This window comes from Octopus bimaculoides, chromosome 3 (genome assembly GCF_046866305.1).
Source record: "Octopus bimaculoides isolate indiv1 chromosome 3, ASM4686630v1, whole genome shotgun sequence".
In the NCBI taxonomy this organism is placed as follows: domain Eukaryota; kingdom Metazoa; phylum Mollusca; class Cephalopoda; order Octopoda; family Octopodidae; genus Octopus; species Octopus bimaculoides.
Window position 1 is genome coordinate 64075643 of NC_142930.1, and position 27618 is coordinate 64103260.

At 36.4% G+C, this 27618-nt stretch overlaps 1 protein-coding gene and 1 non-coding gene across 2 annotated transcripts in view; both read left to right on the forward strand.

The window, feature by feature from the left end:
* The first annotated feature begins 3761 nt into the window (after positions 1-3761).
* On the forward strand, positions 3762-3863 carry LOC149136554 (U6 spliceosomal RNA). Its single transcript, XR_016241302.1, has one exon. It is a non-coding gene; the product is annotated as a U6 spliceosomal RNA (small nuclear RNA).
* Positions 3864-15142: 11279 nt separating this feature from the next.
* Positions 15143-27618, forward strand: part of LOC128247325 (F-box/SPRY domain-containing protein 1-like) — a 50943-nt gene continuing 38467 nt past the window's right edge. Inside the window, exon 1 of the mRNA XM_089349096.1 lies at positions 15143-16168. Within this exon, the coding sequence (XP_089205222.1) occupies positions 15596-16168 (573 nt within the window). The 5' untranslated portion in view covers positions 15143-15595. The remainder of the gene's footprint in view (positions 16169-27618) is intronic.

The window sequence follows — 27618 nt, forward strand, 5'->3', positions numbered from 1 at the left end:
TATTTCATAAAGGACTTGTTTGTACTTCGATGTGAAATAATTTTTTTTACAAGTTTTTTTGAGTGTATTCAACATATTGTATTCACCTGCACAAATGATTTGTTTGTAGTGATCAAATGTTTGTGCTGCACAATCACTCACTCTCTCCATCAAATCAACATTGTTTGAACAGGTGGACTGTGTACGACACATCAGATGTCAAAGTGACCATAAAGCAGTGTAAGATGAAGTGTTTTGCTCAAGAATACAACACACTGCTCAGTCTAGGAATTAAGATCATGATCGCTTGGTCGTGAGTGCAGCACCATAACCACTAGGCCATGCATCCTAATATATATATATATGTATAAGTATATATATCACACAAACACATACACACATATTTATATATATATATATATATATCACCATCTACATATAATTTTGTTGGCACTCTGTCGCTTACAACGTCGAGGGTTCCAGTTGATCCGATCAACGGAACAGCCTGCTCATGAAATTAACGTGCAAGTGGCTGAGCACTCCACAGACATGTGTACCCTTAGCGTAGTTCTCGGGGAGATTCAACGTGACACAGTGTGACAAGGCTGATCCTTTGAAATACAGGCACAACAGAATCAGGAAGTAAGAGTGAGAGAAAGTTGTGGGGAAAGAGTACAGCAGGGTTCACCATCATCCCCTGCCGGAGCCTCGTGGAGCTTTTAGGTGTTTTTCGTTCAATAAACACTCACAACGCCCGGTCTGGGAATCGAAACCGCGATCCTATGACCGTGAGTCCGCTGCCCTAACCACTGGGCCATTGCGCCTCCACCTACATATAATGTTACATCTATATATACACATCATTATGTTGTGGACTTGTCTGAGATAAAATGTCTTCAGAGATTTGTGTTAAAAACAATATATATTAGAACAAGCTGAACATCATTGGTGCACTGACTCATGAGGACAAGCAATGCAGTTCACCTTTCTTAAGGTTTGTCAATACCATGCATCTGATTGTTACCTACTTAGATGAAATTCATGTCTTCTTAGATAGGAAATTGAATAAAACATCTACTAGTGTTATGGAGGTTCTTTTGGGGCTGCCAGAAAACTCAGGCAATACAGTTGAGACAGCATTAAATTAAAATCACCATCTATGCATCATGCTATATGTATGCACATTATTACAAGATGTAATACTGTGGTATTAAAATCTTTTCATAGACTTGTTTTAAAAACACTATATCAGAGCAAGACAAAGTAAATAATGTTGATAGAAGTCCATCCTCCCATTGAAATGAACACGCATCTACAATTTCCAAATCATGCTGTTTGACACCATAATCACTCTAATCTTTTCCATGCCACCTATTTTTGCCTTCAAGAAAGATGGGAACCTCTGCAACCTCTCAGAAGCTCCATATCCCCAGTCACACACAACAAGGCACTTTTAAATCCACTTACCATCAATGCAGTACTTGTCCCTACATCAATAACATCACAATTACCATCAGCACCTTAAATCATAGTGCCAAATCACACATCTGCTACACTTCTACTGACCTCATCTAAGTCATCACTAACAAACTCTGTGCCCTTCAAATATTCTACTATGTATTCTGAGCCAGGAACTTCTTCAATCAACCTGTGATTACCAATACCTAAAGTAGTAGTTAAGATCTCAGCTGTATCATCTGGAATGGTGTGAATTCAAAAATTTAACTTATACCCTGATTAGAAATATGGTAGTGAATAATTCTTTCTACTAAATGCACAAGGCCTGAAATTTTAGGTGAGGGGCTAGTCAATTCTATCAACTCCAGTACATAACTGGTACTTATTTCATCAGCATTGACCCCAAAAGGATGAAAGGCAAAGTTGACCTCGTCGGAATTTGAACTCAGAATGTAAAGATGGACAAAATTCCACTAAGTATTTTGCCCAGCATGTTAATGATTCTGCCAGCTTACTACCTTTATATAGGGTGGTGTGATGGAGGAAAAAGACAACAAGAAGCAAAAGGGAGAAAGAACTACAGCAACCTTACCTTGTCGACCGTTGCGGGATAAACGATCGCTTCTGATCAAACCACGTCTTCTACGTACACCGTCTCTGATCGAACTGCCCACACGTGCTCGCTGTCCATGCATCCGCATGTGGCCAACTTCCGCCGGCCCTTCCGGTCTGGCCCTTCTGGTCTGGCCCTTCCAGTCTGTCTTCACTTCCATTTGCTTCATCTGTGAGCCCTCTCCACCAACACCACATAGCTCATCACAGCCCATAACACCACATGTAACACCACATATAGCATTGAATAATAAAAGGTATTTTAGCTTCTATTTCGCTTCCAAGCATTCATAGAAATTGTCACAAAATTTGTTTCTGCAAAGTCTTTTACAAACTCAGATTTACCATTGTGCAATTACATCCAAAATTAGTTTTACATTTTGTTCTTGTATGAAATTTGTGCTCAAAATGCTTTGACAAAGAATCAGATGTTTTGAATCTCAAATCATAAGAAGCAGTATGAAATGCAAAAGTGGCTTCTTTAGCAGCAATGAAAATTTCCAATTTGATTATTTCCAACTTTTTTTAATCATATTGATATAGCAATAACACTTGTCTTGTGCTTTGAAACTGTAAATGGTCTTTAGTATCCAATCAAACCCCATACACTATAAGTGGATGGATGGATGGATGGATGGAAGGATGGATGGGTGAGTGGATGGATGGGTGAAGGAATGCATACCAAGTGAGCAAGAAATAAGGGAGAGAAACTTGGTGAGAAATGGAGAAATTATTGCTGGGATTCCTCTCAAACAGGTACATTCTCTAGATTGGTTAATTTTCTTTGTGTATATTAAAAACTATTTAACACAATAGTTGCAAATATGAGTTAGAATTAAAATCAGATGAAGAAAATTAGTAATGTAATTGATTGAAAAAAGATTGTGAAAACCTTTCTTTCTTTAGAAATTTTTCATTAAAATCAAGAATTCTTAACATTTTATTTTATTTTATTTTATTTTTTCCTCACATTTTAATATTCAGCTACAATATCCTGTAGTGTCATTATATCATATTTCTTCACACTTCCCTCCTACCACACACAGTTTAATATCTTTATTTCCATTTAATACTAGTTACTATGGAAATAAAACTGTCTTATGACTAAAGCTATAGCCATTGATTTAACTGATGCTGCTGACCCAGTAAGGGAGCTTTACACAGTTGCCTGACCTACTAGAAAGAGCAACCAAATTTCCTTTAAATTACACTGTTGTCTTAAAATGGAAAGAATATGTAGGATAAAGTCGTCCCAGTATTTTTATTTTTATCTTTTAGTCAAGAGGGAATATAGTGCTCTTGACCATTTACAGGGTCTTTTTGACAAGTAGAAAGGAGAGAGGAAGATATCTTCAAACCAAAGACCTGACTCAAATGCATGCAACAGAGTGGACTCCACCAAAGACACCTAGGTATCATCAGGTGGTAGTGTTAAACTGGGTAACAGATTAAGTCTATCACCCTAAGTAGTCCATAGCCATATTGGGATTTGAACTTAGAACACAAAAAACTAGAACAGATCCAACAATACATTTCAGTAAATGGTCAAACAGTTTCACCAATCCATTGTCCTGGATTGCAACTGTTTTTATTGATCTAGAGAGGATGAAAGGCAAGGTTGGCCTCTGTGGGGTTTGAACTCAGAGTTCAGAAATTAGAACTCAGAGATCAAAGAGTCAGAAGTATGGATTTAGAATGCATTACTCCATCTAGTAAAAAACAAGGCTGTACATATTCTAAAATTGGAAAGATAGAGAGAAGATACAGAAAGATACAAGAATGACATGCAAATTCGTGAAGTGTTCCATATTTCATTTTATTATGTCTCCCACAACTGCTTGACATAGGTGCAGGCTTGGCTATGTCATAAGAAGCATGCTTCCCAGCTGCATGGTTCCAGATGCAGTCTCATTGCCTGGCACCTTGGGCAAGTGTCTTCTACTGTAGCTTTGGGCCAATTGAAGTTTTGCGAGTGGATTTGGTAAACAGAAACTGAAAGAAGCCCACTGTATATATGCATGTGTGTGTGTGTGTGTGTATATATATAGGTATATATATATATATATATATATATATATATATATCCTGTCTCCACTCATCAAACACGAACTTCTGGATTCTACCGGACGCTATGATTAATCGCTGACCAAACACCATTCAATTTTTTTTCTCCGTGTTTTTCTCCTTGTTTTCTCCGTATTCTTTCTGTTGAAGAGCGTAGCTCGAAACGTTAAAGACTTTCTGTATTCCTGAGCATCATACTAATACATCCTTTTGTTGTTTACACCACCTGTCCTCGTCTGTTGTTGTTTTTTTTCGTACATTCTCCCATATATATATATGTGTGTGTATGTGTGTGTGTGTGTGTGTGTGTGTGTGTGTATGTATGAATGTATGTGTTGTATCTCCACGTATGTGTCTTTGTGTCTGTGGTTGTCTTCTACCACTACTTAACAACTGATGTTGGTGTGTTTACATACCTGTAACTTAGCAGTTTGGCAAAAGAGACCGATAGAATAAGTACCAGGCTTAGAAAAAAAGGCCGACCTGGGGTTGATTCATTTGACTAAAAAATTCTTCAAGGCAGTGCTCCAGCATGGCCACAGTCTAATGAATGAAGCAAGTAAAAGATAAAAGAAAAGGAAACAGAATACCCAATTTTAGGGACAGGGTGAGTTGATCACATCAACCTCAATGCAAAACTGTTACTTGTTTTATTAACTCTGAAAGGATGAAAGGCAAAGTTGACCTTGGTGGAATTTGAACTCAGAACGTAGGGTTGTATGAAATGTTGCTAAGCATTTTGCCCGGTGTGCTAATGATTCTGCCAGTTCATTGCCTTAATTTTGAATCTAATAATCATTTGCCTTAAATCTGAGATAACATGCTTCTCTAATGTACTTGACCAAAGGTGATGGAGTAACAAGAATAGTAAAAAAGGCAAAATGAATTTCTCAGTAGTGAGTTCTACTCTTCTATATTCTGAGTTCAAATCCTGACACGATAAAAGTTTTGTATTTCATCCCATCAAGCCTAATGAAATAAGTACCAGCCATGAACTTAGATCATTCCCATCAACTACACCTCATCCAAGTTATAAATTTATAGCCTTATGTAAATGCAGGAAAAAAAAAAAGAAGAAAAATCAATATGTTGCATATCAGAAATACTAACTATTCTGATGCCACTCTTGTTTTGGCAAACAGAGCAGTAGATGTTCATTGTTTCATCATCATCATCAAAATCATCATCATCATCACCATCATCATCATCATCATCATCAGTAGCAGCAGCAGTAGCAGCAGCAGCAGCAGTAGCAGCAGCAGCATTATAATCAACATGTGTGTTCCCATGGCAACATAGGCTGAATATGACAGCAAATTCAATTATTTGCATTGGCCTGTTAGAACAAATACATTAATTGCACATCCATCTGGGCGGTGGATGACAAAATCAGTGGTATTGAAAGATATATTTTGTGGTACTTGGTTATATCTCATCTCATAATGAGCTCTGAGTTCAAATTCCACCCGGACCAATTTGACTTTCCATCCATCAAATGTCAATGAAATAAAAATTGTGGCTGAGTATTGTCATTCATATAATCAACTATTAATGTATCTTTGAAGGTTTAAGGTGATGAGCTAGCAGAAATGTTACTGCACTGGACAAAATGCTTAGTGGCATTTCTTCCAACTTTACATTCTGAGTTCAAATGCTGCCAGGGTCAACTTTGCCTTTCATCCTTTCATGGTCAAAAAAAAAAAAATACGTACCAGTTGAGCACTAAGGTCGATGTAATCAATTTATCCCCTCCCTCAAAATTGCTGGTCTTGTGCCAAAAGTTGAATCCAGTATAGAATAAAAAGTTTAGAATGGTACAACAATGCACTATAATACAAAAAATGGACTATATACCTGTTGTAATTTGGTTATCTATAGTCCGATGATATTTCGGAATTACAATTCCTTCTTCAGATATTCTTAGATGGAGTCTCTGCTATAAACTGTTTTCCAACGGTATATCCTTGTAGGTGATGTCCTAGCAAGAATTGAAACCAGTAATAGAATAAAAGTATATTTTTTTCTAATTTTGACACAAGGTCACTAGTTTTAGGGGAAGTGAATTACTCAGTTACATTGACCCCAGTGCTTAACTGGTATTTTGTTTTATCAACCCCGAAAGGATGAAAGGCAATGTTGATATCAGTAGCATTTGAACTCAGAATGTAAAGAGCCAGAAGAAATGCTGCTACACCCAAACACACACACACATATATACACATATAGTGTATATGGGGGTTTGTAATCTAATATATCCCCTCGTGAAGCACATCTGCATGTTCACATTAATCCAATATATGTACGTATATAAACGTTTTATTTTTCAATGAGATATACATAGCAATTGAGATTTTTGGTGGGTGTTATTGGCATAGTAATTACAAATCGAAACAGAAGACTAGAAAAAGTTGATGTATTTTTAATTCCATGTTACACGTGTTTCATTACAGGATTAGAATTACAAGTCATATATGTAGGAAAAATAATGTATTGAATCTCCTAATCATAACTTAACAGACAAAGATTAAAAACCAATATACACACACACGCGTGCGTGCACACACACAGATATAGATATAGATACAGACAGGGATATATATATATATATATATATATATATATATATATATATATAGGTATATATATAGGTATATATATACCTATATATATATATATATAGGTATATATATAGGTATATATATAGGTATATATATATATATATATATATATATATATATATATATATATAGATATATATATATAGGTATATATATATATATATAGGTGCAGACATGGTTGTGTGGGCATGAAACTTGCTTCTCAACCATGTGGTTTAGGATTCTGCAAAGCTGAATGACACCTTGGGCAAGTGTCATGTACTACAGCCCTAAATCACTCAAAGCCATGTGAGTAGATTTAATAGATGGAGACTAAAACAAGCCCTTCATATACATATTTATATATGTGGGTGAACCCTTGATTTGATATCATGTGATGGTTATAAACAAGTATCACAGTCATAGTGAGTGATGTTCATTTTCAGTCATCTGTCGAAAACATATCTGGCCATGGGAAAATAGTACCATCCTTGGAAACAAATGTGGGCTGACAACATAAAGGGAATCTGGCTATTGAAATTTTGTCTCATTGAAGTGAATGACTTGGTCATTCAGTTGAATGAATAAATAGATTCTCATACATCAGAGTATTAATGATAAGAATTCAGTTGTTTAATAATTAACGGGAATCAGGAATATTTAGCTCAAGAAGAAGCAGAAATAAAGACATTTGCATCTATTCTACAATTTGATGATCAGATATTCTGAACTGCATTACAGTGAACCAGAGAAAAGCAAGATGTCAATGCAGAAGAGTGTATCAAGAATGATAGAGTCACACTTGCTCTTGCTGCTGATGAAAAGAAATAAGCATGGGGAATCTCAGATGCTTTGCAGGGAGAATGTACACAACATGCTCAGAAACATGTACTCATCATGGGCTCTTGTATGATAACAAATATTGAAAACAGACCCTAGAAGAATCAGTAGTAATTCACATTGCAAATCAGATAAAACAATTGTTTGCTGTTATACTCTGAATGTGAATTTGACAATGCATGAGTACAAAAACAATATATCAGAAGACAATCTGATTGAAACTAGAAAACAGAATGATAATGTGTACATGGAATTTTTCTGCAGTATATACAACCAAGTACTTTGTGACTTATCCAGTAGAGTTCAGGTATTGAACAGCACATTCATTAACTGAGTGTGGGGTACCAAAGATAGATGAAGAAATGGAAATAATAGTGAAATCTTTTAGGAAACAAATTGATATTCAAGCTTTGTGTCTGTTTGTGAATGAATATGCTACTCTATTGGTGGATAACTAATAGCATACTTAACCCTGCATCATGAAAAGCATAGAAAATGGTAAAGAAGGATAATTCATTGATGCTCTTGATGGTACAAGCAAAACATTCTTACATGCAAAAATATACCAAAAGCAGCATATTCCTTTGCATTGCAGTAAAGTGTCTGGGCAATGAAAAAACCGTGCACTCCATGTTCAAACTACCTCTAGACTTCACACAACAGTTCTGTGCTATAACAAGAAAGCACCCAAATGTAAGTTCTTGCAAAGATGTGAGTTGATTGTGTGGGATAAAATAACTATGAGTTAGAAATGAGCTGATGAAGTCTTGGATTGAACAATGCCGGATCTGAAAGACAATGCATGAATAATGGGAAGAATTACCATTGTTCTTACTAGTAATTTCACGCAAACTCTATCCATACTTGCTCAAGGAACCTGAATTCATGAGATAAACCCCTGTCTGAAAATTTCCAATCTTTGGCCCTACGTCACTGATTGTGAGTATTTGATTGTTTCTAATGTTGTTGGTGAGTTTGCTCCTCAGCTATAGGGTAGGCAGTATTAGTTTTGGCAGGTGAAAATGAAATTGGATACTTCTTGAATGCCCCTCATACACACAAACACACACATACACATACAAAGAGTGTGGGGGAGAGAGAGGAGGAGTGATGGTATTGTAGTGAATAAACTGCTAAGGTAAAGCTTAGTCCCAGTCAACTCTAACTTGATGGACAAATTTGATTAGAAAGCATCAGTAAATGCTTTGTTGTTTTCTAAAATTTTCCTTGATTAACAACATTAAATATTACATATGTATGTTACACACACACACACTCTCTCCCTCTCTCTTACACACACACACACACATATGGATTACCTTGATAACATTGGATATATTAATTTGACTGATATTTTCTGTATGTAAGTATGTTGATACAACAGAAATGATTGTCAGTATTGTATGGTATAATCACCAATTAAAGATGTAATTTTCTCCATTCTTATTTTTATCGACATTTGCTGTTTCGTTAAATTATGCTACTCAAATCCCAAAAGAATATTTTTCTCCCTCGTGTTCTGACCACCCTAACTCTGGCACCCCCTCTCTCTCTCTCTCTCTGTGCCTCACTCTGTCTGTCTGTCTCTCTCTCTTTCAATTACCACTTGCTTCGCCAAGACTTCCTCCACCACCCCCACCCTATATAAACTAGCGCACACACTCGGATTCTCCTACTCAATTTTTAAAACCTCTGCCGAAAAAATACGTATTCAGAAGATGCTCTCGTCTAAATTTGCTAGTTCGCGGTATGCCCTCCATCTGTACCGGAAGTTCCTATCCTCTGTCATCCTTTGGTTGTCTCCCATCCCTGTCCCTACTTAGGGTTTATCTCCTATGTAAGGTAGTGACCACATAGTGCATAAATATGATGGTGTAGTGTATGCAGGTTGAATTGAAGGCTATTGTTTGTTTATGAATTATGTCATATGTGAACCTTCTTTTCAGGTACATGATGTTGCTATCCCCCATCCCAGGGTCTCATGGGCCCACACCTCCCACACCCTCAGGATTGGCACTCTCAACGTTGGCACACTCAAAGGTAGATCTGGTGAGATCTGTTGAGATGCTTGAACGGAGATGTGTCGATTTGTGTTGCTTCCAAGAAGTAAGGTGGAGAGGAAGTTCCACTAGGTTCCTCACAGGCAAAGAAAAAAGGTACAAGATTTTCTGAGCAGGGAACACGGACGGGGTCGGGGGCGTGGGTATACTTCTTGTGGAGAAATGGGTTGATAAGGTAATTGAGGTAGTCGGAGTATGCGACAGAATACTTAAGATTTGATTAGTGCTTCATCATGGGTTAGCAACCATTATCTTGGCCTATGCCCCTCAGCCGGGGCTACCTGATGGACAGAAAGACCGATTTTATAACACCTTCTTGCAGACTACCTTCTTGACGAATGACTTCAATGGACATGTTGGACAACATACAGCAGGCTTCCATTGTGTACATGAAGGCTACGGTTTTGGTTAGTGCAATGAGGAGGGAACCAGGCTGCTGGAGTTCTGCAATGCAAATGATCTTATGGTTTGCAATATTAACTTCAGGAAACCTGCCAGTCACCTAGTCACCTACCGTTCTGGCAGACACTCTAGCCAAATTGACTACATCCTCGCCAGAAAAAGGGAAAGATGGCTGCTTATAAATGCCAAAAGCTTCCCAGGCGAAGAATGTACCCCACAACATAGATTGGTAGTTAGCAACTTCAGGATCAGGGCTAAATGGATGCCCAGAAGATGACTAGCATGGAGGAGAAGGGTCTGGAAGCTTAAAGATCCTGCGAATGGACAGAGATTTAGAGACATATTACTCGAAGGCTTTGATGAAATAGAAGGGGATATAGCTTCACACGATGTGGAAGACAACTGAAGGTTTCTACGGGACAACCTGCTGAGGGCCACTGACCAGATCTATGGATGGTGCAAAGTCCCCTCTCGACCCAAAATAACGTGGTGGTGGAACAATGTTGTTGACAGGACTATTAGACAAAAGAAACAGGCTTGGAAGGACTAGAAGAACGGTGGTAGCAGGGAATTGTATCAGACTGCCAGAAGGGAAGCTAGGAGGACCAAAAACTTGAGGTATTTCATGTTACAAGACAGTGTGTGAGAGAGAATCGTGATGTCGTAGGAAAGAAATGTGTCCACATGGATGATGGTTCACTTGCACTAAATGAGGCTGCAAAGAGAGAGGTTTGGAGATGCCACTATGAAAGGTTACTAAATGAAGAGAATTAATGGGAGAAAGAGTGTCTGCTGAATGTCGACCCAACAGAGGGACCAGCTATCCAAATTGACAATACCTTGGTAGATAAAGCAATTAAGAGTATGAAGACAGGGAAAGCCCCCAGCACATCAGGAATCACCACAGAGATGCCCAAAATATCTGGCGGTGTTGGCTATAGCCTAGTCACCCGCATAATTAGGGAGAGAGTCAGTTTAGATGAGATGCAGTTTGGGGTCGTGCACTGATGCTATATTTCTGGTAAGACAGCTGCAGGAGAAATACCTAGCCAAAGATAAACCTCTGTACCTGGCTTTCATTGACATGGAGAAGGCCTTTGACAGGGTCTCCTGATCCCTTATCTGGTGGTCAATGAGGAAACTAGGGATTGATGAATGGTTAGTGAGAGCTGTGCAAGCCATGTACAGAGACGCTGTTAGTAAGGTGAGGGTTGGCAATGAGTACAGTGGAGAATTCCGGGTAGAGGTAGGGGTCCACCAAGGTTCAGTCCTCAGCCCCACTTCCTATTTATCATAGTCCTCCAAGCAATAACAGAGGAATTCAAAATAGGATACCCCTGGGAGCTCCTCTATGCTGATGACCTTGCTCTAATTGCTGAGTCACTATCAGAACTAGAGGGGAAGTTTCAGGTGTGGAAGCAAGGTTTAGAATCAAAGGGCCTTAGTGTCAACCTAGCTAAAACCAAAGTCCTAATAGGTAGGAAGGCAGACAAACCACAAATCTCTTCAGGTAGATGACCCTGCTCGATCTGTAGAAAAGGTGTAGGTTGGAACTTTATAAGATGTACCCAGTGTAAGCTATGGACACATAAGAGGTGCAGCAATATCAAAGGAAGGCTAACTAGGAAGATAGTTTTTGTATATATATATAAATTTAGTAAATGGAGTAAAACAAGTTAATTATTAACTAGGAGAAAATAAATACAAATAACAAAATATATATATATATATATATATATATATATATATATATATATATATATATATATTTCTCTTTCTCTTTTATATATATATCAATCTATATATTAATATATAGATAACAGTTTTTGTGATGTCATTGCAGTTTTATTAATAAAGTATATAAGGTGGCAAGTGTTCAGAAGTGTTAGCATGCTGGGTGAAAAGCTTAGCAGTATTTTGTCTGCTGCTACATTCTGAGTTCAAATTCTGCTGTGGTTGAGTTTGTCTTTCATCCTTTCAGGGTTGATAAATTAAGTACCAGTGAAACACTGGGATTGATGTAATCGACCAGTCACCCTCCCCCACAATTTCAGGCCTTGTGCCTTTAGTAGAAAGAATTAATAAAGTATATGATATATAATATGTATGTGTGTGTGTATATATATACATATATATATTTATATATATATCAATCTATATATTAATATATATAGGTACTGTAAGTTTAGAGGTAATACTTGGTAAGTGTAGGCACCTGTATATGCCAGATAGTGGCAGAGGTGAGAGAATATATCAAACATAAATTGAAAACAGTTGATATATCAATATATATATATATATATATATATACAGATATAGGGCAGGGAATTGCCAATTAGTAATAAAATTAATAATTAACAATTTTGCCAAGTAGTTCAGTATGAAAAAAAACCTTTATCGGTAAAACCATTTATTATCAAAAATATATAGGGCTTAGCATGAGATGCTTCACCAACATACTGAAAATTTAGAAATAGCACTTCAAAAAACTACTGATTCCAAACTACAAATTTTTCTCTAACGGATGGCGATATATCTGTATATTTATATTGATGTCTCTTATTGGATGGTTAAACTGTAACCCTTTTATACGGGACTTTTTATGCGGGACTATTTGTGGCGCACATGGAATAGATTCTTGGGCTGAAGTGTTTGAACTTACTAGCCGATAAATTTTGTGAATGCCTTGCTCATGTGTTTTTGATGTCGCATGGTCAAATTCCCATGAGTATATAGACACTTTCAAATTTATCGAACACCATGCTGATGATCGGAGTAGGGTAGCTTTATACTCTTAACCGTGAAACGTCGTACATGGTTAACTAAAGGCAGGTTTGTTTTTGCTTTTCTCTTCTGTTTTTGTTCTGTGTGTGCCATAAATATCGTCATCCGTTAGAGAAAAATTTGTAGTTTGGAATCAGTAGTTTTTTGACTGCTATTTCTAAATTTTCAGTATGTTGGTGAAGCATCTCATGCTAAGCCCTGGACGGGCTCTTGTGCGGGTGGCACATAAAATACGCCATTTTGAGTGTGGCCATTGCCAGTACCGCCTGACTGGCCTTCGTGCCGGTGGCACATAAAAGCACCCGCTACACTCTCTGAGTGGTTGGCGTTAGGAAGGAAATCCAGCTGTAGAAGCTCTGCCAAATCAGATTGGAGCCTGGTGTAGCCATCTGGTTTCACCAGTCCTCAGTCAAATCATCCAACCCATGCTAGCATAGAAAGCGGACGTTAAACGACGATGATGATGATGATTACTGCCCCAGTTGCTGCCATTGGAAAGCTCAAAACAGACCTGGTCAACAATCTTTATAATTTGCAATGAGAGCAAAACAATTGTTTTTGATGTTATAAATTTTCACAGGAGTATCCAAGGAGACATTCTGTCTGTCCTTCTGTTGGCAGTAAATCCAGTCATTTAAAAAAAAAAAAATGTCCAGTAGTTTTTACTAGCCAATATTTGCATCCAAATAGTTGTTCCATTTACAAAAACATAAGGAGATAATGTAACCCATAATTTCTATGTGGACAATTAAAAAGCCTTCTTTTTTCTGTCAAGGGCTTATATGCCCCTTTATTAGACTATTTTCTTTAGTCAGTGCATGGTGACTGTCCTAAGCCTTAAGCTTATATAAAAATGCCATTATTATTGTTTAGAGGATTGTAAAATATGGCGCCATAATGAAAAAACCATTCGCACTGATGTATATATGTAATATATATATTTATTATATACATATATAATATATATATATTGTATATAATATAAACATATATAATATATACATATATATCAGAGGCATAGGAGTGGCTGTGTGGTAAGTAGCTTGTTTACCAACCACATGGTCCCGGGTTCAGTCCCACTGCGTGGCATCTTGGGCAAATGTCTTCTACTATAGCCTTGGGCCGACCAAAGCCTTGTGAGTGGATTTGGTAGACGGAAACTGAAAGAAGTCTGTCGTATATATGTATGTGTGTATGTATTTGTATGTCTGTGTTTGTCCTCGCAACATCGCTTGACAACTGATGCTGGTGTGTTTACGTCCCCGTAACTTAGCGGTTCGGCAAAAGAGACCGATAGAATAAGTACTAGGCTTCCAAAGAATAAGTCCTGGGGTCGATTTGCTCGACTAAAGGCGGTGCTCCAGCATGGCCGCAGTCAAATGACTGAAACAAGTAAAAGAGTAAAAGAGTATATAATATATATATTCTTTTGTATTCTATTTTTGTTTTTATTTGTTTCAATTATTTGACTACTGCCATGCTGGTGCACCGCCTTTAGTAAAACAAATCGACCCTAGGATTTATTCTTTGTGAGCCTAGTACTTATTCTATTGGTCTCTTTTGCCAAACCGCTAAGTAAACACACCAACATCAGTTGTCAAGTGATGATGGTGGACAAACACAGACACATACATATATATTTATATATATACATATATAATATATATATAAATATATAATATATAATATAATATATATACATATATATATATATATATATATATATATATATATATATATATATATATATATATATATATATATATATATATATATATATATATATAATATATACATATATTATATTTATATATATATATATATATATATATATATATATATATATATATATATATATATATATACACAGATATAATATATAATATATATATACATATATAATATATATATATACATATGCTGGCGTGTCTATGTCCCCGTAACTTAGCTGTTCGGCAAAAGAGACCGATAGAATAAGTACTAGGCTTCCAAAGAATAAGTCCTGGGGTCGATTTGCTCGACTAAAGGCGGTGCTCCAGCATGGCCACAATCAAAAGACTGAAACAAGTAAAAGAGTATATATATATATATATATATATATATATATATATATATATATATATATATATACATATATATATATAGATATATAATATATATAAACATATATAATATATATATATATATATATATAAACATAATATATATACATATACAATATATATATGCATATAAAATATATATATATACATAATATTTATATATAATATATACATACATACATATATATATATATATATATATATATATATATATATATATATATATATATATGTTTACACACGCAAATGTCAGTAACGTAATTTTTGACATATATTTTCGCATGTGCATATGCACAATCTTTTACCGGAAAATACACTTTATGAAAAAAAACATACTGAAAAAAAAAAAAAAAAGATACGCATAGTATAAATCATAGTTGTGCTTATCTATACGCACATACACCGTGTAGCGGATAATAGATGTGCGGACTCATGCTTCGGGTTACTTTCTTTTTCACCGCCGTACTGAAAGTGAGCATCGTGAGTGTGTAGTGTGGTAATAATGAGTAGCATATATATCGTACGAAGGCAGCGTTAATAATTTGTGTAAACGTTGTTGATGTAAAAGAAAATAATATCCATGTCGAAGAAATGATCCAGTGGGGTTAGGAGATGCGTGCATTTTCCCCCGGATCCATGCCGTATTCACACAGAAGCCAATCCAGATATTATATGGACTCGTATCGTCTACACTAAGATGGCTGCCGCCAGGTTACCTCCAGTAGTTCTCGAAGTGGTCTTTTCTTATTTAGACATATCTGACTTGCGATATTGTTCGTTAGTCTGCAAAAGCTGGTACAGATTTCTTAACGATGAAAACAATGACGTCTGGAGGTTTCATTGTGTTAGAAAATTAGCAGAAGATGCACTTAAATCGGATGTTTTATCCAATGTACCTACTTACAAAGCTAAATTACGAGCATTTTATCACGCGTGGAACCCTAATGATTGCTCGCGAAACATTTATGTAAAACACAATGGATTTACATTACATCGGAACCCTATTGCACAGAGTACGGACGGAGCCCGGGGTAAGATCGGGTTTCGAACTGGGCGACACTGCTGGGAGGTATGGTGGGAAGGTCCCCTCGGAACTGTGGCTGTGATCGGACTTGCTACGAAAGAAGCTCCCATGCAGTGTCATGGATATGTTTCTTTATTAGGTAGCGATGACCAAAGCTGGGGATGGAATCTCGTGGACAATCTATTATTACATAATGGTGACAGTCAAGGAAACTATCCTTTGTTAAATAATGCTCCGAAATATCAGGTAAGTCAGTGCCAGTGATAGCATGCATGCTATATGTCTCAACTGTCGTCTGCACACAGCTAGGTTTCACATTGAATGTAGTGAAACAGCGATGCTAAGTAAGGTTACAAAAGATAAGTATAACTAAAATATTGTCGAATGCACAAATAAGTTCGACCAAAATTTCATATGAACCCCTTATCTATATTAACACGAACAGATTCTTTTCTTTCTTTTTTTTTTTTACTGAAAGGAAACGAGTACATGATTTTTTTTTCTTTTACAAATATCTTCCATTCAATCAAACTACACCACATGAATTTTCTCATTTAATCATTTTATTTAACCGAATAGTTATGTTTATGTGATTTTATAAATGTTTTTATAAAAATAATATACCACGAATGGTTTGCTCATTGTCTCATAGCAACATTATATCATAAGCATCGTTCGATGGGTTTAGTTTTGTAATTACATTATCGTTTCTTTCTGTATCATGCGTGAATGAGTTCAGTCCCTGTAGCCGCTGCGACTGTCATTGCATGAAAATTATCTATTCAAATTATCAGTTTTTACCTATTTTTCTCATCGATGAACGGCTTGTATGAAGAGAAAATATTACAAAGAAGGGAATTAAAATTTTTAGTGAGGGTGTGGACATATTAAATGAGATAGGAAGGTCTTATCGTATAAAATAACAGGAAATAATGAAGCAAGGCAGATTGTTGATCTCCATAGTCATGTCACCTTTTATATACAGCGATAAAACCCTGCTTTGTTTTATCATAAATTTATTATTGGTTTAATTATAGAGTATTTGACAAAAAATAAATAGATAAATTGAAGAAGACCACTTTTTCTATCCTCCATCTCCTGTTTCCCCTTACTATTATAATATATTTAATATTTTGTAAAGCAGGTTTAAAGAAACATGTTTATGGAAAGCATATGGTACTCTAAGTAACACTTAGTGGGTGTATATATGTATATGTAATGTGTATGTCTACTCATACACAAACACTTAGAAAAGCAGGTTGTATGTTCGCATCCTGTCACTGACTTCTTTTGGTGTCCTTGGAAAAGAAACACAACTCTTGACAGCACCCCGGCTCAGATCGAATTATTATTTTGTGCGTGCATTTTTGTATAGCATACAAAACTATACTTAAAAAATTACACATAAATTGTATTATGTATGTATTCATGTGTGCATTTACATATGTAAACATAGCCCCTATATATATATATATATATATATATATATACTCTCACGCAGCACGTATATTATGTGTATGTATATATATTTATATATGTATGTAAACGTGATGTACACGTATGGTGGTTTATGCCGGACGAGTGAGAGAGTGCTCAATACATGTAGAGAGTATGGGTTATTTTTTAATTGAAAATGAAACTGAGGGTTTAGTTTCAATAGTATATAAGTGTGTGAGTGTGCATAAATATGTATATGCGAATATACGTATGAATATATATATATATATATATATGTGTGTGTGTGCATACATACACATACATATTTACATACATTCATGTAGTCTGTGTAGTTAAGAAACTTGTTTCATAACCATGTGATTTCAGGTTCAGCCCCACTGTGCTGCATATAATCCCAGGCTGGGCATAGACTTGTGAAGAGATTTGATAGACAGAAACTGAAAGAAGCTCGCCACATATTATATATATATGTGTATATCTATCTATCTATCTATCTATCTATCTATCTATCTATCTATCTATCATATTATTTATATATATATATATATATATATATATATATATCATTTACAATCATTTAGACAAGGGTACACACACACACACACACACACACACACACATATAATATGTGTGTGTGTGTGTACTCTTGTCTAAAAGATTGTAAATGAACAACATTACCATCATGAAAGCCATGCTGCTTGTTTCCAGTCTTCCATGAAAAACATGTCTAGTTATGGGGAAATATTAATTTGCTTCAAAACAGGTGAGGAAGAGCATCTGGCTGTAGAAAATCTGCTTTAACAAGTTCCATCTGACCCATGAAAGCATAAAAAAAGTAGATCTTAAATGATAATTTTTTGTAAGTAAGAAAGAAGACAGGACACTCTACTCTCAGGGAAATGGCCTTGTTCAATATGTAGAAAAGGTGTAGGTGTAAACTTTGTTTGCTGTACGCAATGTACGCTATGGACACTCAAGAGATGTAGTGGAATCATAGGTAGGCTACACGAGAATATAAACTTCAGATGTGATGTCGAAGCACACCTGAAATAGTTTCTCTTAAATGCACAGTTGAATCACCAAAAGTAGTTGATAACATTTGTGACCTAGGGAATATAATTAGCAAGGAAGGTGGTTGCTCTGAAAGTATAGTTGCCAGAGTAAGAACAGATTAGAGAAAGTTCAGGAAGCTGCTACCATTGCTGACAACAAAGATCTTTTCCTTAGAGTATGGTAGACTGTATGACACTTGTTACATGATTGTGAGACATGAGCCTTGAATGCAGTGGATGTGAGAAGAGTGGAAAAAAATGAAGTGTTCATGCTTCATTGGATGTACAATATGAGTGTGCGTGTAAACATAGAAAGGTACTGTATGAAAAACTGGACATAAGCAGTGTCAGATGTTGTATGCAATGCACTGGTATGGACGTGTGAGGTATGTGGATAAAGAAAGCTGTATAAAACCAATTGCTACCAGAAGAGGGAGACCCAAGAATACACAGGCTGAAGTGGTGAAGCTTGCTTAAGTACTCTGAGCCTAACATAGATGATAAAGGATCAGGATCTAGCAATATGAGGTTCTTGAAAACACCCACCCTTCTCAGTGAAACTGAGTTCTTGAAGTGCTATGTATATTGTGCTCTCCACCCACATATTACAATGATTTACCATCACTCCTGAATTAAATTCTCTCTCAAAATGCACTATGCCTGCCTCTCTCTCTTTTTTTCTCCTTCTCTGCAGACAACCCAACCATGTCATCTCTCTCTCCTGTCCTCCCCTCTATCAACTTTATCATCATTACTATCCTGCTGCTCTCTTCTGCATCCCTCTATCTTCCCTAACTCATCAATCAACCACTTTTCAACCCTACCTGATTTTTACAGTTGCAGCCTAACTCCCCACACAATCTTGAAAACCACCCACCCACCCACTTCTACTTAGCTTGTGCCTTGTGGGGATACCTAGTCACCTCATCACCATTATCTATCTCTTTGCAGCTCCTACTGATCATTTCTTTTTCTCTTTTTTCCTTCTCCTCTACTAAATGTGAGTGGCCATGCATATCATCTTCAAGATCCTGCTCTTCCCCACCCTTCTTATACTTCAACCATTTGTCCCCTACCAAAAAAGCTGATCTCCATCTCTCCTAGGTTCATAGTCCTGCAAGCTGCAAGTGACCTCAATAGTGGTGATGGTACAAAAAAAACCATCCAGTATATTCCATAATGTAATCAGCATTAGGGAAGGCATCCCACTGTAGATACCTTGCCAAATGTGAACTCAACAGAGTTTTGACAGTAGCTTTGTAGATATAGCAATTAAGAATATGAAGACAAGGAAAGCCTGCGGCCCATTGGGAATCGCTACTGAGATGCTTGAAATATCTGGTGGAGTGGGATATGGTCTAGTCACCTGTATAGTTAATCAGGTTGTCCATGAGGGAGTTATATCCAACGACTGGTGCAGCAGCATTATAGTCAACTGCTAGGTAAAGGTATAGTCAATTGCTACAAAGGTACAATTAGACAGAAATAATTACAGAGGTATCAAATTTCTAGATCAGATGATGAAAGTTATAGAAAGGGTCATAGTTCAACTAATTAGGATGAGTTCCTCTAGATGAGATGCCTTGGAGAAGTACTACTGATGCTATATTCTTGGTAAGGAAACTACAAGAGAAGTATTTAGCCAAAAATAAACCTCTGTATTTGGCTTTGGTCAACATGAGAAAGCCTTTGATGGGGTCCTCTTCTCCCTTATCTGATGGTCAATGTGGAAGCTAGGGATAGATGACTGTTTGGTGAGAACTGTACAAGCCATGCACAGGGATGCTGTCAGTAAGGTGAAATTCAGCAATTAGTATAACAACAAATTTGGCGTACAGGTAGGAGTTCACCAAGGATCAGTTCTCAACCCCCTCTTGTTTATCATAGTCCTGCAGGCCATAACAGGAATTTAAGACTGGCTGCCCTTGGGAGTTACTTTATGCTAATGATGTTCTTATAGCTGAGTCACTACCAGAACTAGAGAAGAAATTCAGGTGTGAAAGCAAGGTCTGGAATCAAAGGGTCTTAGTGTTAATTTAGCTAAGACCAAAGTCCTAGTAAGTAAGAAAACAGATAAATTACTAATCCCATCGGGGAAATAGCCCTGCTTGATATGTAGAAAAGTTGTAGGTGGAAATTTCATAAGATGTATCCAGTGCAAACTATGGACACATAAAAGGTGCAGCAGTGTCATAGGAAGGTTAAAAGAGAAAGTAGTCTTTGTTGGTAGCAGATGTGCAAGTACAATAAACACTAAGAATGTACAGAGAATAGACTTTTTCAAATGTCCAGGATGGATTCTTAGAAGTAGTAGACAGCTTCCTGTTATATTTCTTAAAACTGTTGGATTGTTATAATGCTCACTTCAGTATACTTAGTAAAGACATGACTATCTCCGACTGCTTACTTCATACTCCTGTACTTCACATACTTCTCTTTACTTATAGTGACTAGGTTATTTCATTTGTCATGGAGGGGTGTACCATTATTACTAATTTCCTACAACATCTCCCTTTTAAGTTTTTCTTAGGAAGTGTCATTTTATTTAGCAATAATTTTTTTTTATTCACCTCCACCTTCCTTTTTTGAGTTTTTTTTTGTTTTGTTTTTTTGTACAATTTAATATTTTTTGCACTTGGCATCTATTTTCAGGAACTCTATATGTTTCCTTTTCCACTCACTTCCATGCCTGGGTTCAATCACCTGCAGTGGCATTGGTACTTGGAACGTTTTGTACAACCATTCCACCAGTTCCTCCAACTTCTTTGGTTCATTTTCCATAAATCTTTTTCAGTTTGTTCCTGTGTCTCTTTTGTAAGCCTTTTCTACTTTTTACCCAATACATCATTTTACCTATGCATTTGGTAATTACACCATATTCTCAACTCTGCTTTCCATTCTTGTATGCCCTCATATACACCTTTCCACCAACTTTAACCCTTTAGCATTTAAACCGGCCATATCCGGCCAAAAGTATTCTGCCTATTCTATGTTCAAACTGACCAGATCTAGTCTTTCATACCAACCCTACAATATCGTTTTAAAAATTAACAGCTACCTCATCAAAATCTCATAGCTACAAGATAATGCATGATTAGTTCAAAACAATGTGGATAAAAAAGCATTAATTATGGCAGAATAATGTGAACACTAAAGGGTTAAAGAATCTTGCTATATTTTCCCTGGCACTTTTTCTTTCTTCCCAGGTAGCAATTTATCAAAGACTGATTTTAGCTTCTTTGCAAACATCAGCTCTGCTGGTGAGCTACCTGCTGGTGTATTCGTATTTGGCATCACTCGATACACTCTTGAAAATTGTTGTTGAGCTACCTTATTCGTGACTTCCTTATTCGATCTTCTTAGGGCTCTTTTGAAGGTATCAACCTGTCCATTAGATCTGGGTTGGTATGGCACCATAGTTATATGTTCTACAGTGAATGTTTCACTGAATTTTTTTTAATTCAGTAGACACAAATGTTCCATTGTCAGACACTCTCTTGTATGAGATGCCAAATCTTGCAAACAATTTGTGTAAAAAATTTATCACAGTTGAGAAGGTTGGTTTTTTTACACTTGCAAGTTTCAAGCCATTTTCAAAAACTATCAACTACCACTAAGTAGTAAGAACCATTTAAAGGACCAGCAAAATCGATGTGTAGTCTCGACCATAGAACATCTACAGGTTCACTTTTTATAGTGGGCAATTTTGCTGCTAGAGCACATCCTCTACACCCTTTCACCAAATTTTCAATTTTCGGCCAGTATATATAACTGTGCATTAAAGCTTTCATCCTTGAAATACCAGGATGTCTAACATGAAATTCTCTCAACATTTCCTTTTGTAGTGTTTCCGGTATCACTACTGTCTGTGCATACATCAATACGCCATCACACACTGAGTATAGGTTCACATCTTGGTTTTGTTTTGCAACCAGACCTGTTCCTATTTTCTTTGCATTCCACTTTATATCCTCCAGGGTCACCTGCAACTTTCATACCATGTTCCACATCACGTTTTTTATTTCACCTTCAGCTCTTAGAGTTGCAATTACCATCTCTTCGAATGGCTTGCCGTGTTTTAGTTTCAGTCTGGACAAATCATCTGCATGCCCTAGGTTTTTTGATGGTAAATACTCCATTCTGTAGTCGTAATTTAATAGTATAGTGCCCTATCTCTGTGGTCTACTTGCTGTGTGTATTGGGAGTCCTTTTTTGGAACCATATATTGTCAGCAGTGGGCGGTGATCTGTTTGCTAAAAGAAACATCTTCCATGGATAAATCTATGGAACTGTCAGTGCTGCTGTGTCTGCATAGTCTCTCTTTTCAATTATATCAAGACTTTCCAGTCTTTCCAGTTCTTTGTTAACTTAGTCTATTGCTGCAAATGGTGCATTCCATTTTGGCCTAAAGACTGGTGTTGCACTTTGTTTTACAGCAATCTTAGCTTTTGTTTTTGTACAACAACCCAGTTCTTCCAAAAACACATCTGGAAATAACATTTTATTTTTTGTTTCAGTCCTTCGGCTTAATTTGAACCTTTTGACTGACCCAACTATATTTCCACACTTATGGGTGTATTCCATACTTTGAATAGTTCCATCCACTCTGTGCTGAATAAATTAAGTGAACTTTTTAACACGTATATCTTCGCCTTTTTCGTTTGACCTCAAAATGTTACGTTACATATTAATTACCCAAAGAAATATAATCTTTTTCCCGTAACACCATGTGCTAACATTTTCGATTTAATTAATTTTGGCTTACCGACATATTTCCAAGTTTTTTCATTTATAATAGTGATATTACTATCAGTGTTCAATTGCATTTTAACACTAGTATTTCTGATTTTCACCTTCATGAATTTTCTCATCGTTATATTGCCAATTTCTTTTGATGATATACTACTTATTCTTTTCCCTTTGTTCTAACATTTTGTCATCTTCATTCTACAGTGCATCTTTATATGTCCTGTACTTCCACAATAAAAGCACTCTGGTTTTTAAATGGGCAATTTTTCCTCAGATGTATACCTCCACATGCAAAACATGGGTTTATTTCCTGATTTTTGTTGTGTTTTTTAGAAAACACTTTATCTCTATTCTGAATATTTTAAACTTGTTTTATTTGGAAACAGCCTTTACATTCAATTTCCTCTTAATTTGACTATCCTTTCACATTTTTCTGACACTTGCTGTAGGGTTACATCCTGGTTTTGTTCTAGCTTTGTGAAAATTCTAATTCTAACTTCTGTGTCCTTTTCGGCAGTAAGTCTCTGTGTAAAAATCAGGCATTTGAACATATCTGGCGTTAGTTGATCCAGCTTAAATTTCTTGCATTCCCTGTTTACTCTACCAGCATATGTGATACAGTCCTCATTGTTGTTTTTCTCTATGTTCAGACACTTTCAATGTGTGTTGAACAGTGAGCTTTTTCACTGAAAATTTTACACAATATTTCTATTGTGTCATTAAAGTTTATGTCCGAAGGTTTTCTTGAGAGTACATAATTGCTGTAATGTTCATGTTCTGCTGCCGCCAGTTTTCTCAAGATTAAGCATGTTTTCATCTCATCATCCCAATCTTTACATTCTTTCTCAAAGATCTGCTCATATCTCCTGTAGTATACTTCAAAGGTAACTCCTTCATCAGGTTCATATTTGAACTCTGTTATCAAGTTCTTGACATAGTCTGTCGAGAATACTTTTTCTGACTTTGCTGATGACTTCAGTAATTGCAGCATTTGTTGCTGTAATATTATTTGTTGTTGCTTCTGTTGTTGCTCTTGCAGTTTTATCTGCTGCTGTTGTGTTTTTCAGTTGTTGTTGCAGTTGTAGCTGCTGCTGTTGTTGTTCTTTCAGTTGCTGTTGTTGCTACTCAAGCAAACCGGCGAACAAATTTTCCATAATTTTACGATTTTTTTTTTTGGTAAAATTCACACAACAAAACTTTTGCAAGTTTTTTAACTCCTCATAAATTGTTAAAATCCTTGTCGAGTTTATTAATTCCTTGTAATTTGTTTCAATCCTTGTTGCCACTGTTAAAATGTTGGATTGTTATGATGCCCACTTCGGTATACAGTATACTTAGTAAAACTAGTAAAGACACGACTATCTCTGACCACTTACTATGAGCTCTCATACTTCATGTTCTTCTCTTTACTTATAGTGACTAGGTTATTCCATTCATCACATGGGAGGGGTGTACCTTTATTACTAATTCTCTATGACACTTCCGTTACTTAGGTAACCTAGTTAGATGTGGAGGAGGATGCTCTGAGAGCATAGTTGATAGAATAAGAATGGGCTGGGCAAAATCCAAGGAATTACTACTTTCGTTAGTACTAAAGGGCCTCTTCCTCAAAGTAAAAGGTAGATTGTACGATGCTTGTGTACGAACAGCCTTGCTATATATATGGCAGGGAAACACAGGCAGTGACTGTAGAGGACATGCAAAGACTCTGAAAGAAGTGAAATCAGCATGCTCTGCTGGATGTGCAATGTCAGTGTGCATGTACAATGGAGTGTAAGTGTTTTAAGAGAAAAATTGGATATAAGAGGCATCAGATGTAGTGTGCAAGAGAGAACACTGTGCTGGTATGCTCATGTGATGCCTATGGAGGATGACAGTTGCATAAAGAAGTGTCAATCTCTAATTGTGGAGGGAACTTGTGAAAGGAGTAAATCCAAGAAGACATGGGATGAAATGGTGAGAAATGATCTTCAGATGTTGAACCTTGCAGAGATGACAGGTGAAACTTCTGACAATTTGCAGTGCTTTCAAAGACACATCCAACTGAGTTAATTCATGGCCACCCACACATAGACGCATGTCCTTCACAGCCATGCCTCCCCCCACACACTATCTGACCTCTGTCAAAACTCTCCCAACTCACTCATTTCCCCAACAACTGCTGCAGGCTCCTCTCCTCCACTCTCCCTCAACATATCACCCAGTGCAGGTCCTTCCCCTCCACTCTCTCATGTGCCTATCTGTACACTCTCCATGTCCTCACATATTTTCATTAACCCCAGTCATTCCAATTTCTCTCATCAGCATTTACTACAATCGTGTCTTCCCCATCTCTAAACATCTCCGCTCACACTCTTTCCCCTTTGCACTGCTTATATTCCCCTCCACTGTCCTCTGTCAGTAGGCTCAATACATTTTCAACACCATCTATTTCACTTTCTCACTCTGAATGTCTCTCTGACTCTCTCTCACCTTCCTTCTTCCTTGTCCTACTGGGATTAGTCACGTATCTCCTCTTTAATAAAATAACTATCTCTATCCCTCTCTTATACTCTAACCTCTCACCTGACTCACAACCACTTCCCTCGGGTGCACTTTCTCTGTTAGCTAAGAGATCTTTGTCCTGCATGCTACTTGACAACCCCACTGGTGCCGGTGTCACAGAAAAGCACATGTGCCAGTGTCACTTAAAAAGCATCTGTGCCAGTTCCACATACAAAGCACTTGTACTGGTGCCACATAAAAAAAAGCACCCAGCTCACTCTGTAAAATGGTTAATGTTAGGGAGGGTATCCAGACGTAGAAACCATCCCGAAACAGACAATTGGAGCCAGTGCAGCTCTCCGACTGGCCAGTTCCTGTTAAACCATCCAACTCATGCCAGCATAGAAAACGGACATTAAATGATAATGTTGACGATGATGATATATCTATATAGTCCAACTCATACCAGCATGAATGCAGACATAACATGGTGTATATACATTCAAGAATAGCTACTGTATATAAATGTTGAGCTAAGTTTTCTTCCACGCTCACACACATATAAACATAAAATAAGTCCAGAAGCTGTCATCATGTACACTATGCAAACATAGCATCTAGTATATTGCTTTCACATTACAGTTAGGTCTGTGACACACTAATTACTTGCATCAACAATTTAACTGGGTTATATACTCTGTTTGAAAAGAATTTCAGTAAGATAGAAGAACCATTAAACTTATCAATTAATGTGTTCCTTCTGGGGATCTTTAATCTTCCTATATTGAGAGAGTGAGAGTGCTAGTTGCACTCTTAGAGGGATATCACTACAGAATTTCTTCCTGACATCTTCAGAAATGTTCATGTATTTATATCTTCTTCCATAAAGACCTATACTACAATACTAGAACAATCATTTATAGACAATTTGCATATCAAACAATGTTAGATGCATAATTATCTTGAATCATAGTATTACAGACTTAATACTAATCTAACAGTTAAACAGATCTGAGCAAATTTTACAATATATCTATATTTTATCCAAGTTCAGTTTGTATGAAGTCAACTAGATATGAATTCAATAAACATCTGTACGTATGACAATGATAGATTTCAAATATTGTGTCAACAGCATAAATTCTCAGTCATTTTGCACGTGGACAAATAACTGCCATGTGAGAGGTAGTAGGTCAATACTTGTGGAAGCATGGTGAAAAATATTCTCAAAATTGATAGGTAAATAAATGTTAAGGAAAACATACTCTTTAACCATTTCTTCAAGAAATTGAAATTAGAATAACTGGTGTAAGATGTTCTTACTAATATGGAGCAAGGATAGCCTTAACAATCCATAATAATTCTACTGCATGAAAGAGATGGTTTACTCACTACAAACCACTAGTCATCGACAACCAACTTTTCTAAGCTTGTTAATTTCTTTGCTCATGTTCAGTTTGCATTTGATAATATCAAGATTAAAGAAATTGATATATAAGAAAGATGGAAGTAATAGATAAAAAAAACACTGTAGTTGATATTTTATAGTTGCCTTAGTTACAGCAATCACCTAAAGATCTTAAAAGGTAGCATAATAACTTCTGTTATAAGAAGGCTGAAGCAAGTTAGATGCAAATATCTACCAACCTATCTTCTTGATTACACATATCAATAAGATGGTGGGTAAGAATCATCATAAAGAAACAATATTCTAAGAGAATTGTAACTTTTCCAACATCATAACTAAATATCAAATTAACTCAATACTAACAGAAATATAATGCCACGCTATAACAAAATATAGATTTTGTGGTTGCAAAATGTGTGGAAGTGCATCAGATGGGTTTGTACCTGAAATTTAAAGGTTCAACCACTTATTAATTCAAGGTGCAGGTGGTTCAGTTGGTGGAACAACAGAACACTCGTCATCTAAGTCAATAAAGACCTAGACTT